This window comes from Brienomyrus brachyistius, chromosome 9, assembly GCF_023856365.1.
Source record: "Brienomyrus brachyistius isolate T26 chromosome 9, BBRACH_0.4, whole genome shotgun sequence".
NCBI lineage: Eukaryota > Metazoa > Chordata > Actinopteri > Osteoglossiformes > Mormyridae > Brienomyrus > Brienomyrus brachyistius.
Window position 1 is genome coordinate 21,923,044 of NC_064541.1, and position 13,196 is coordinate 21,936,239.

General features: G+C 49.4%; 1 protein-coding gene across 2 annotated transcripts; it reads right to left on the reverse strand.

Moving 5' to 3' along the window:
- Positions 1 to 508: 508 nt before the first annotated feature.
- clstn3 (calsyntenin 3) lies at positions 509 to 13,120 on the reverse strand. 2 transcript variants are annotated; one of them, XM_049026600.1, is made up of 19 exons: positions 12,617 to 13,120; positions 11,636 to 11,702; positions 10,374 to 10,496; positions 9,555 to 9,765; positions 9,119 to 9,327; positions 8,591 to 8,740; positions 8,319 to 8,504; positions 7,849 to 8,136; positions 7,603 to 7,715; positions 7,320 to 7,479; positions 6,894 to 6,953; positions 6,624 to 6,772; positions 4,904 to 5,052; positions 4,407 to 4,633; positions 3,586 to 3,747; positions 3,279 to 3,424; positions 2,543 to 2,678; positions 2,244 to 2,428; positions 509 to 2,031 (listed from the first exon to the last, which is right to left on the reverse strand). In XM_049026600.1, the coding sequence occupies exons 2-19, from the start codon at positions 11,700 to 11,702 to the stop codon at positions 1,882 to 1,884; spliced, it is 2,871 nt and encodes a 956-aa protein (XP_048882557.1). In that variant the 5' UTR covers positions 12,617 to 13,120; the 3' UTR covers positions 509 to 1,881. The 2 variants fall into 2 exon arrangements, with proteins under 2 accessions (XP_048882557.1, XP_048882558.1); XM_049026601.1 differs by having other exon boundaries at positions 11,636 to 11,759.
- Positions 13,121 to 13,196: the final 76 nt, after the last annotated feature.

The window sequence follows — 13,196 nt, forward strand, 5'->3', positions numbered from 1 at the left end:
CATCCTATCGCACACAGCTCAGGACATGCGTGACGGCATTGCAAGGAAGAAGCTGTGCTTGCCTCACGCTAAAGGGTAGCCCTAATCCTTATTAAAGCCTTCATTTTAATGTCAGCTGTTTCTGCTGTTTTGTCTGTTCTGGTATGTAATGGTACATATAATTGAAATGTAATGTTCAATACAGACTGAAGGGGGGGCTGGTGATATACCACATTGTATCATAATGAATGACTATTTGGATCTCTAGCCTTCACTCACACGCAGACACACAGAAACACGCTTGTGTTCATATCCGTGTGGAGACTATCTCCTGTTTCTATGGGCAAAATCCTAATCCTACATCCTAAATTTTCATCTACTTTAGGAATATCACATCCGAAAAGGGTTAAGTTATTTTGCAAGGTATTTTTTAAGGGCTGTCACTGTCCAGGGAATATTTTTATCTGAATACAGTTTTTTCCTTTGAAGCAGAAGTGTGACCATTATCTGCTCAATTAGCCAACAACACTTTGACATCATCCTAATGTTTTATTATGAATATTGTCTTTTTTGACAGTTTTCAATAACTGGTCATCATAATCCATGTCACAATCATTACTGTATCAATAATTACAGTTAATGTTCCGATAATAATCATAGTAATAATAAGTTATTAATGCAATTTTATCATTCTTAATATTACACTTAAAAACAACAGGCGTTAACTGACAGTTTTCTCACTGTATACTAACACATGGACAGAGAGATAGAGACAGAGGAGAAGAGAGAGAGGAGGAGGAGGAGGAGAGTAAAACCACAAGGAAGGAGACAAAGAACAAAGGAGATAGAGGGGAAGGGGAGGAAAAGACAGTAAGAACGGAGGGACCGAGTGAAAGTGAGCCGGACAGGACAGAAGAGCAATTGAGTTATAAAGACCCGGCATGTGAGAGCGAGAGAGAGAATGAGAGATAGAGAAAGAGAGAGAGAGAGAGGGGAGAGAATACTAATTATCACTACAATGTGCCTTCCAGTTCACTGTGATCCCAATATTAACACATTTTTTAAAGTACAGAGTTCAACACACAAATTAATCGACACTTAACAAGCTAATCATTATTATCATTATTACTTTTATCACCATTGTGGCTTAAACAGAGCGGCGTTAATTTAAAAAAAGCTATAATTAACAATCATGTAAGAAATGATCGATATTGAACCCCTTTGATTTGCAAGCACAACTGGAGAACTGAAGCTTACGGTAATAATAATAATAATAATCATAGTAGTTTATATTTACAGGAATTTCAGTACAATCAAAGGTGTCCAAGCAGAGGAGACATTCTGGATGTAAGTGGGGGTTCTGGGTGCATGGTGCACACATCTCAGTCGATGTGCAGACTGCATAGGCCGGGCGTGCACTGCCGCCGCACCCGGGAGGGGATGTGTCAAGAGTGTGCGCTTCAAGCCGCCCAGCCAGCGGCCATGTTGGACAGAGCGGGTAACAGCCACCCAGCGTCTGAGTGACACAGCATGTCTGGGTGGCTGCACGGCCAAAGTGCGCTTCTGTTGCGCTTAAATTTGACTTCGTGGTGGGCCGTGAAATATATATGTGGCATTTCTCCGATTTAGTCTTGTTAGAATTTTTTTGTGTCATCGTTAAGGTCGTGTGAGGAAAACGAAGTTCACCCGCTTAGTGCAACAATGTGTGGTGTAAACCTCCATCCGGTTCTGTGTAATGAGACATAATGCCCTGCAGGGGGCGCTCTGTCTCAGTGAGGTGCATGTGGTGCGCAGTGTTGCAGAGCATACATTCTACAGACATTCCCGGAGTAGTTCATAAATACATAGAGCTTTGTGTTTGAATTCAGGGGGGGGGGGGTGTTTTGGAACACGACGGGTGGCTCAGTAACGCCGGGGGGCGCTGTCCCTCCCTTCCTTCCTGATGATGATTCTCTGATCATCGCTGGCGTCTCCTGGTGAATCCACTCCCTCTTCGTCTTCCTCACCTTCTCCCTCTGTGTCCACAGAAACGCCCACGCGAGACTCGTAGGACTGAGGGCAATAGAAATCGAGAATTAGCAAGTAGCAGAGCAGCGAGAGTCCTGGGGGGGGGGGGGGGGGCATCCCTCAGCGGGACTCTTGCCCTGGCTTTTTTTTGATAGAACATCCAACTTCATGCAAATTGAGATTATTCAGTTATTTTCTACAGGCTAGACTTAGGACCTCGTTAGATGTTAACTTACTCCCCAGACTGGGATATGTACCTCCATGGGGTTCACAATGATGGTCAGGGCAGAATCGTCCCACTGGCTGGAACCTTCCTTGGAAACGTTCCGGGCCCCGTCACCACGGCGATGGATGGAGCGAATTCGGAACACGCCGAGGATCACCATGACGACCAAGAACCCCACGCACACCATGATTATCACCGTGGCAGCTCCCGGCACCACTGAGAACAGAGACGCGATATTTAGAAAATTATAATCACCCGCCAGAAGGGGGCACCGCAGGATGACTGCGATGTGATGACAGATAGAGGGATGCTGGGCGAGAGAGACAGTACCAGAGTTGCGGTGCGGGTTGGGGAGGGTGTGTCCACCCAGCTCTCCAGAGTGGTGTGAGGGGTGCAGAAACTGCTGCTGCGAGGCCAGCAGGTGCGAGGGGTGGTACAGACTCTCCAGAGAGTGCAGGAAGTTCACCTACAAAAGCATGACCACTATCGTTATTTAGCAAAGAGACACCAAAGCGAGGATCAGAGAGCAGGGTCAGCCAGTAACTGGAGCAATAGGGGTTAGGGCCTCGCTCAAGCACCCAACAGTGGCATCAGCCTGCCAGTCACGGGATTTAACCAGGTGACCTTCCATCCAGAGAGCCACATACCACCCACACATAATCAATAACATTCACCTACTAATGTAAATAAAACACAGGTAGAATGATAACAACATATATGTGCTTTGAAATGTCCTCTGGGCATTCCGCTTCCCTCATATAGGCCAAAAACATGCTATCAGGCTTCTCTCAATTTGCCCACAGTGTGTGACTGTGTATCTTTGTGTATCCTTGCCCCATGCCTTGTGTCTAGTGCATTCTGGGATATACTCCAGGCTCACTGCGAGCCTGCACCATTCTGGATGACGGCCGGAGGGACATATGGGACTGACTGCAGGCGGCAGGCAGGAGACAAACGCTAAAACATCACGTTATTGCGATTATCTCAACATCACCGATCCGAATGATCATTTGGCCGTCCAGCAGACGCCATACTTGTAAGTCAGCACCGCAGATGACGGACTTACCTCTAGTGTGAGCTCATTGCTGGTATACCTCCCGTTCATCTCGGAGCAGGAAAGGCGGAATCGGCGCTCGAAGCGGGCTGAACCCTTGGCGAGCCTGTAGCGGACGGATCGCAGGATGTCTTCGTACACCGAGATGGACTCGGCTCCTGTGAGAAGCGGCCAGACAAAAAGACAATCATATTATATCTATTCTCTGCTGCCCTGAGTTTTCTGACCAATCAAATGCCAAGGTCTGCCTTAGGGTTTGTCCAGACTATATTAAAGAGCCAGTTAAAGGTCACTCTGACGCCGAGACTCCCTGTAGCACCTGTGATGGCGATATAAGCTGTTGTGTTGATGATGTCCAGCCCCCTCTCTTTTAAGGATTCCATGTCCACCAGAAGCTCCTCCCTCTCTGGGTTTAGCTCCTCCCCCAGTGGCTGGACCTCACAGCCGTCCAGGGTGTGGGCCACGGCGTCTGACATGAGCGCTGAGCAGAGGAGAGAGGGTGGGCTTCCATTAAAATGTCGACAGGGACCCAACAGAAGCCTTAACAAAGCCTGCAGATTCCACAGTACCACAACGCTCAAGGGACTTATGAACAATGCCAAGGAACCCATCCCGCAGTCTGCAGTTAATTATACAGGCAGTAGAACCCAGAATCACATGTCCGGCTGCAGAATCATGATGTATTAGGGGGCTCTACGTGCTGCGATGGAGCACCTTCATGCTGGTGACCTCGCATTTCGCATTCCAGAAGAGAGACTGCTTTTATCTGCCGGATAGGGTTACAGCGGAGCGCATGCAGTCGCGGCGGGGTACAGACCCACGCCTAGAGAATGCAGCCAACCTCCTGCCTGCAGCACTGTGCTGAGGAGATACCCCCCTGTAATGTCTCTATACTGGGCCGGCTCAAGCTACAGGCACAATGAAATGGAAGTGAAATGATCATCGGTTTTCTCGGTGGGGGGGGCCTCCCAAGTAAAGCTTTGCCTAGAGTCCCTATAAAGGACTATCTACACCCCCCCGGGCCCGTGAAGCACATAGCCCATGCTGATCTTCATATTCTCCATTATTTAAGCATTGGACCAAACTATCATGTGGGATCTGTAAGACGCAGAGTCGGGTGCGAGATGCTGAGCGATGTACCCCCTCCCTCCATGCCCTGTGCCGCTGTGTTGACGGCGTGGGACAGCGAGCACACGATCCTCAGCTCCGGGAACAGCGGCACCCCCCGCGGGCCCTCGAACTCGGCAGCCGGTCGTGCCAAGTGGGGGCCCACACCGGACAGGGAGATTTGAGGGGCGTCGGGCTGGAGCACCACCAGGTAGCCCTCCAGCTGCTTCAGGGACAGACAGCTCTCCTCACTGAAACACCTGGGGAAAGAGGAAAGCCACAGAGAGACGGAAAATGGGAGGAAAGATAGACATCAGCTCCCTTAGCATCCAGCCCAAAGCCAACTGAGGATAACAGCTTCTAAAGGCTGTAACTTCATAACAACTGAGGCCCGAGGTCTTATTTTACAATTATTTGTGGGTACAGGAGGGGGTCCCAAAACCTCGGGGGGCCCACACCCATGTGCAGTGTCGAATGGTGGAGAACACCAGTGCTGTGCAACTGGACCACCAAAAGCCCCCCCCCCCCACCTGAGGGAGGTGGTGAGCTTGAGGGGCCGAACGCCGGGGGTGGCGAAGCGGAGCGAGTTCCTGTAGGTGACCTGCTGCACGGCCCGGTTGAAGCTCTCAATGTCATCTCCCTCCAGAACCAGCACGGACTGACTGGGGTTCACGTGTACCTGAGAGGGGGAGGGAGAGAGTGAGGGAGAGAGAGAGGGAGGGAGAGAATGAGGGAGGGACGGAGGGCGAGGGGGGAGAGACACAGACAAGGACAGAGAGAGAGAGGAGGGAGAGGGAGAGAGACAATCAGAGACAGAGAGAGAGAGGGGGAGGGGAGAAGGAAAGGAGGGAGGGAAAGAGAGGGACAGAAACAGAGAGAGGGAGGGAGGAGGAGAGGGAAAGAGAGAGGGAGGGAAATGGCACAAGAGAATCCACTGTAACACAGACAGGTATGAGGGGCCGTCAATCGCCTTGCGTCACTCTTTCCATCGGGCGGCGGAGTCGCGGTCCACTGCCGGCTGCACCTCCAGCTCCCAGAGGACGTGGACCACGCTATCAAGCCCAACAGTGCCTCAGGACGTGGAGTTTAGACAGGAGAAGAAAAAGGAAAGTAAATGACATTAACCGTCCTATTGTTAGATTCGGCAGTTTAGGGGAAAGTTAAAACGACCTTAATTTATACCGCTGACTGACTGAGTCTTCCCACCGAACGTTTGCTTATGCGCCCTGTCATCAAATGCATTGTATGAATACAAATAATTCGTCTTATTAGGAAAAAAGAAATAAAAAAGTTTCTCTTTACTGCATTTTCACAAACTGAATATCAGGGATTTACCCAAATGTCTAACATGCTTTCGGCACAGAAAACGGAGAGTCAGTAAGCGGTGTAAATTAAGGTTGTTTTAACTTCCCCTAAACTGCCGAATCTAACAATAGGAGGGTTAATGTCATTTACTTACCTTTTTCTTCTCCTGTCTAAACTCCACGTCCTGAGGCACTGCTGGGCTTGATAGCGTGGTCCACGTCCTCTGGGAGCTGGAGGTGCAGCCGGAAGCGGACCGCGACTACGCCGCCCGACGCCCACGGTGTCCACGCTGCCCGACTGATGTCGCTACTGACCAAGTTCTGATGGTCTCAACTGAGGCCAATATGCTGCTTAACAAGGCTGCTGCATCTGTTAGGCGACCCGTGGAATACGGAGCCGACGTCGGTCTAGTGATAAACGCCCAACTTCCTTTTTAAGTGAAATGTCTTGGACATATACAAGTGAAAAGCCTTCACACATACTACTGAAACTGTCTCATACGAACAACTGACAATCACTCACAAAAACTAGTTATAACTTTTACACACACTGTTGAAAAGCATTCACACACACTAGCAAAGATGACATTTTCAGTTGTGTATGTAAGCACCTTTTATTAGTGTGTGTGGAAGGTTTCACTAGTGTTTGTGAGAGCTTTTCAGTTGTGTGTGTGAATGAATACATTTTCAGTTGTTTATACAGTATGAGAGTGTTTCAGTTGATTATGTGAGAGTCTTTCAGTCGTGTATATAAATGCTTTCATTTGTAAGTGTGTGCAATTTTCAGTGTACTATGTGAAGGAGTCTGGTTTCACATGTTTATGCATGGTAATTCCGAATAAAGTCCCTAACAGCCCCTCATAGACAGGCATCTTCCTCTCTCTTTTGCTTCATCTCTCTCCCTCTGCCTCTCTCACCCCCTCCCTCTGTCTCGGATGCCACCTACCTTCATTCCCGATCCCAGGGTCTCCAAGTCCCCGAAATCGAGCCCCTCCCTGCAGGCGTACAGACACTCCACCACGCTGTGGGGCTCCACGCTGCCTGGACGCACCGTCACCCCCGACAGCAGCCCCCGGTAACCGCCGATGTATTTCCCTGAAGGGGGGAGGGGGTTCAGCCGCTGAGCACTGGTGGCTGCCTGGCTGGGGCACTGACCCGGTACAACCTCCCTGCCCTCCCCACCCCCCACAGGTCAATATGGCCCTCTGCCACTCACCTGTGTCTTTTCCCTCAGGGATGGTGTTGTTCAGCAGGTCCTTCTGCTTTTCCTCAGGCTCTGCCAGAGACACGCGTATCGACGTTTTAATTACCCGTCATAGCACGTCACATAGAAACAAATAATAAACAAACATCCTCAAACCATCCACTGGCACCTGTTGTGCCGAATGATCGATAAAACAGCTGAAAACTCCAATATGACATTGCATCTGGCTAGATAAATTGTTAAATACAAGTACTAGATCCAGAGAATTCAAACATTAACTTGGTTTCCTGACCTATCATTTTGATTTGTCTGTTTTCACAGAAAAGCCATCTGATGGAGGCGCTGTTTTTATCGTTGAGCCCCTTGGCTAATTAGACTAGCATTAACAGATGGTCGCCCCCACCCCCATCCGGAAGCCCTTGTTTGGCCGGAAGGTACCCCAGCACGCTCCGATGACCAATCGCTGGCGAGGGGCGGGGCTCGGGATAGCACCACTGTCATGTATGAGCGCAGGGTCGAAGGTCACGCCATCCACATAGAGAGTGACCGAGGGGAACTGCACACTGAGGGAGAGGTGATGCCATTCGCTGTCGCACACCTGGACGGGAGGGAGCGAGGGCAGGCCATTTCACACACCCCGTCCCAAAGCATCCAGCAACCTCCCCCCATGTGCAGACCCTGCCCCCTTTCCACTTCCACATGCCACCGACTCCCAAAATACCTGCTCCAGTTTCCAGAGGAACTTGACGGGACGAGCAGCACTGACATCGGGCCAGTAGAACAGAGAGAGGCGGCAGCCGTGCACTGACAGGGAGTAGTGGGAGTACGAGTCGTCTGCGGGGGGGACAGTATATTCAGACAGTTATGGCTTCGTTTCAGAAAAATGCAGTGTCACACACAAGATTTACATTCAACGCACCACCCAGCCACACGCACCCCGAACCCTAATTGATTTTTCGCCACTGACCATTCCTGACAGTGCTGCACACGATAAACTCCTCCTCCCTGCGGCTTCCCCTGACTTGATTGGACGGCGGCTGCACATTGGCTCCTCCTCTCCGCATCCACAATTGGAGGGTGAAGTGGTCCCCAGACACTGCAGCAGCCACCGAATCGGGCACCACGGCGACGTGGCTCGAGCCGTTGAAGGAGAACACCAGTGACGAATCAGATGAAGGGAGCGTGGGGAGAGCTGACGTCCAATTGGCCGCCGGGGAAGGGGGTGGGAGCAAATCCACCTCCCCCCTCACTGCACCTGGAGGAGGCAGGATGTGAAAATTGGATGAAGAATAAAAATAGTACAAACACCTAGTCAGAATCTCTGAATTAGTCACACTCAGCACTGGCCAGCTTATTTTTCATATTCTCCAGCTGGCTGTTTAAAAGTGAATATTTACGCTGTTTTTCCGAGGTTCTTGATCCGTTTGGGTGACTCACCACACAGCCTGCGCACGGAGCGATCCGAGTAGCTGTCCCGGTCGCAGCCCTTGCCAATGTGACCCGTCTGCAGCTCCACAGAGGCCTGGATGTTCCACACCCTCTCTTCACACGTCTCCAGGTGGAGGTTGGGGAACAGCGGGATGCTACCTGAGCCTGGGGTGTACTCCACGCGCTTAGACCACCCTGAAGGAGACAGAGGGGCCTCTGAAAGCTCTGAAAGCTGATTACTATCATGATTATTACTGGTGTGTTATGATTATGATTATTACCTATCCAGCCAGGTTTGCAGGAGGGCTTGACGGTGAGGATGACCTGGGCGTCAGCCTGCGCGCGATTCTTGCCACAGTCGAAAGCTGTCACCCAGAAACTATGCACCCTCTGCCTCTTCGAGTCCAAGGGCTCTGTGTTCTTAATGTTACCTGCAGAACGGGAATGAACCCGCCGATGTCATGCAGAGGAAATCTCACTCGGAGAGGGGAATGCAAGGCGTGAGTCCAGCCCGACCCTCAACAGCAGCGTTTCCCAATACGCTCCATGGGGACCCCCAGACAGGCCACATTTTTGCTTGCTGGGAGCTGGGAGGGAGCAAAGATGTGGACTGACTAGGGGTCCCCAAAGACCAGGTTGGAAAATATGGAAAACGTCTACCGATAACTGAAAATTTCTTGAATCAAAAGTTATTTGATAGCTTTTTGGTGCTTATATTTCAGGCTCTGGAATTTAGAGATTTTTGATCTTTAATGATTATGAGGAAAATGGTGGCACATCTGCAGCTGACCACCATGCTATGGTCTCACCGTCGTTGTCGATGGCGAAGGGTACGTTAGGCGTGATGATGTCATAGAAGCAGATCTGGCTGTACTGCGGCGAGCAATCAGCATCCAACGCCTCCACCCTCACGATGCGGTCGAAAAGTCGGCCTTCGGGGACGGAGGCCTCATACCGCCGCTCCACGAACACAGGCGAGAACTCATTCACGTCGTTAACACGCACGTGCACTGTCGCCCTGCGAGGATGAGACGAGGAAGGCAAAAGCCACAGGGGAGGAGTGATTTTCAAGCAGAACATCGATCCATCCTGTAAATACTTATCCAGTACAGGATCCTGCACCAATATAAAACATGATCAACACAAATAAAGGTAAACAAAGGTCGAAAACACTAGAGTAACACTGACTGACTAATACACCATGTTGGGTGGGAACGCTGGCGCCCCTGGTGGTCGGAGGCTCACTTATGTGACTTCTTGCTATTGGCGCCATCTGGTCCCTCTCCGCAATCGTAGGCCTGGATGGTGAAGCTATGCTCCCGCTGGCTCTCGCAGTCCAGTGGCTCCTTGGAGCGGACCAGCCCCTCGCCTGTGGAGCGGTCCAGGACCACAGCCTCGAACTGGGGTGCCCCTGACCCAGCAGTACCACTGTGGACCCTGAAGCCACAGATCTCCCCTGAAAGGTTCAGAACAGCAGGGGGTGGGGTCACTGAGCTCTTAAAGGGCAACTGTTTCAGAGAAAAGCCTTTCATATTGTTGTATAAAATAGACCAGCATATTGTCTCTAAAGTTCCCATTAGACTCTTCTACAAAACGCTAATGAACGGATAATTAAATTCTGTTTGTAAGGTTGAGGATGAGAGCAGCGATAGAGAAATGAATGGTGTTTCTCTCCACGACAAGATCTGTGAAACACTACCTCCCAAAAGACACGAGACCCTTCCAAGGTGTCTGTAATCCTGTAAGACGCCACGTCTGAGCGGCTCTACTATTTTCAGGATCAGTGTTTCTACAGATATTGTACCGTGTGTCACCTAGAGGAGCACTTCTGTGCGTCTGTTTCTTGGCGGCTGGGAACAATGTGAGAATCTCAAAAGCACGTAATCCGAAGACACAAAGAGAGAGAGAATAAGACAGCCGGGGGAGGCGGGGGTGAAAGAGACAGAAAAATCGTGCTGGGGGTAGGCAGTAGCGGGGAGGCGCATGGGCAGGCATGGGGGGCGGATGGCAAGTCACAGACAGATCGGGGGGAGGGACAGGTGAGCGGCACCAGGACCAGTTTACCTGCGTAGTGTAACGGTGCGTCCTTGTCCAGGGCAAAGAGCGGAGGATTGAGCAGCACTGTGTTGTCATTCTCCATCACGATGCCCTGGTACTCGGTCTCGATCCATGGCTTGTGCTTATTGGCTGGCCGGTGAAGGACATCCAGTGAGTTTATGTCTCATTTAGTCATGAACAGGGACGTAAACAGGACATCCTTACGCATGCAGTGACACGTTCTGGACAAAGGCGCACACGGGCCACACCCGAGAGGAAACGAGGAGACGAACCCTTCGCTTAATGATGGGATCTCCCACACAAAAATTGTATGGCATTTAATGGACAAAACTATCCAGTAACTACCCATCAAACTCATGAAAATGACTGGTAATGCACAGAAAAATAAAAACCAGGGAACTCAAACTTATTACAAATCACTAGTTGGATCGCTAAAATAATGACCTTCTGATGAATTCCATCACCCTACACTTCATTAAAGATCACTCCAAACCATCCCTGTATGGGACTGAATGGATTTATGTAATGGATTCAGTGTTTAAATAAAAAAACACTAAAGCTATAGTATGCAGTAGGACAAAGCAGCGTCGAGGCCCCAGAGCTACACCCCTACGGCTGTTTTCTTGCAGTCTGTCATGCTTCACCTTGGGCGTGCGTTCAGCTCAGCTCACTGCAGCTCAGCCTAACCACAAGAGCACGGACATGTAAGTCAGGGCAAAAGCGAACCCCTCTCCAGTCGCCAGTGACCTGTCTCTCCATCTGTCACCTTCCCCTCGCTGCTCTCACTCTCTCTGCTGTCCACTCACTATTTTCGACATTCATCCTCTTGTTCTCACAGTAATACAGCACTAATCTGAACATCAGGCCCAAAGGATTATACGGTGGATTACAGACCGAGACACGTTACTTTTGGTCTCACTCTGTGTCCCTGCCCCTCCCTCTCTGCTCTCTCTGTCACACTCAGAGTCTCCCCCTAGTCTTGGGGAAACGTCCTTTCCCCTGCTCACTGCCTGTTTCTCCCCCCTTTGCATTTCTCTCGTATTTCCCTTTGCCAATGTCCATTTTTGTGCGCCGCACAGATTTTCAGAAAGCGGCCAAACGCACCAAAAAAATGCAGGTACCTTTCACTCGTTCACTGGTCACACTCATATATAGACGTGCTGTATTCTGCTGACGCGCAAAAATGCCTTCATTTGAGCTACAAACTAAATCACGAATACTGATTTAATTCACACGAAAAGTAAAAAGAAAGAGAGAGGACAACTCACCTTTGTTGCCATAGGAGACCGAAGTAAAACACAAGATGAGAAAGGAGAGAAGACGCATTCTGTTCATCTTGGGGAGGAAGGGAGAGGTAGAGGGGAGAGGAGATCGGGATATACATGCATTAAACTGAACAATTTTAGAAACAGGTAGATGAGTTGAGAGGAAGAAGGAAAGACAAACGGAAAAAGACGTTAGTAAAACACAGTATCCGCGTTACTTGCGAATTAGCGATTTCAGGGGATATTCAGGACTCCAAAGCCATTTCCTAAGGGGCATATATCTGCCCCCCAAAATAAAACGATAGTATGACGCTTGGTTCAAATTCAGTATCTTGGATGCTTCACAGGGTCGGCTTTTTTTTTTTACTGCAGGGCCCATTACTCCCATACAGTTTAAATAGGCTAATACACGTTTATGGATAAACCGCCAAAACGTGATAAAAGATATATTCTAATATTCAGAACCACATGGTTAATAGTTGCATTAATGGTATCAGAAGCGATACCAGATAATTTACTGTACAGTACGAGTATAATTATGATATATCATAGATCTGCAAACAGCCTACCCATATGCAGGTAGATATTCATGTAATCTGCGTGTAGGCTGAAATTTACGTACGTTATAATGCAAATCGTATTTAAAAGTACGCTTCTGTGCCACGGACGCCTTAACGTCATGGCTTTAATTTGTATAAATTGTATTTTCACATATACAAACGCGTAAATATATGATGCCATATGTAAAATGGGAGACAGAAAGTGCGTCTACGTAAGAAATTTAAATACATTTCGATATTCTGATAAATAGACAAATTCTGATATCCTCAAATGCGCCAGTAATGAGTCAATTTTCAAAAACACAATTTACAGCTATGGCGCAAAGCCGATTTCTCTGACAGGATTCTTCATGAACGAGCTATATAGGCTGCTGATTATTTTTTTTATAATTGAGGGAAGGATGAAGATTTGGTTTCGCAGTACCGTGTCGAGACGCTTTCGGTACCCAGTGATCGTCCCTCTCACAGCATCCGTGACTCTCCCCCCCGGTCGCCTCTCCCCTTCTTTCGCGGAGGCAAATCGGACTCACAAGGCAAACCTCTTTCGTTTTCAACGCAGCCTCTATTTTTTATTATTTTAATATGTAGATCCTCTAATAAGCGCTGCCAAATGGATGCCCTTATTTTCCAGCAGGCGTTGGGTGGGAAAGCGGCGATGCTATTACACCGATGTCCCCTCCCTCTCCGCTTCTCATCCCGCCCACACTGCGTCCTTCTCTCTCTCCATCCCTCCCTCTGTCACCCCACTCCAATCTCTCTCCCTTCACGGGCAGTATCAGAATTCAGGCCGGTCGACGCTACGTTGAATCATACGAGGCAGCGCTAATATATTATACATTTAATTAATCGGCAGATTGGATAATATTAATTTCCACTGTTTGTACTCGCCGACTGGCAGCAAGGAACCATACCCCGACTTCTCCACCGTACCTAACTACCCCCACCCTCTGTTCCTTCCCCACCCAGACTGCAAAATGACGTCACCCCCGCCAGAAAGAAGGGAG

Coding starts and splice junctions, on each gene's coding strand:
- clstn3 (XM_049026600.1), bottom strand. CDS start 11,702: ATGAACAGAATGCGTCTTCTCTCCTTTCTCATCTTGTGTTTTACTTCG. Junction 9,766..10,373: donor CGCACCGTTACACTACGCAG/GTAAACTGGTCC, acceptor TGAACCTTTCAG/GGGAGATCTGTGGCTTCAGG. Junction 6,954..7,319: donor GGTCATCGGAGCGTGCTGGG/GTACCTTCCGGC, acceptor TGTCTCTGGCAG/AGCCTGAGGAAAAGCAGAAG.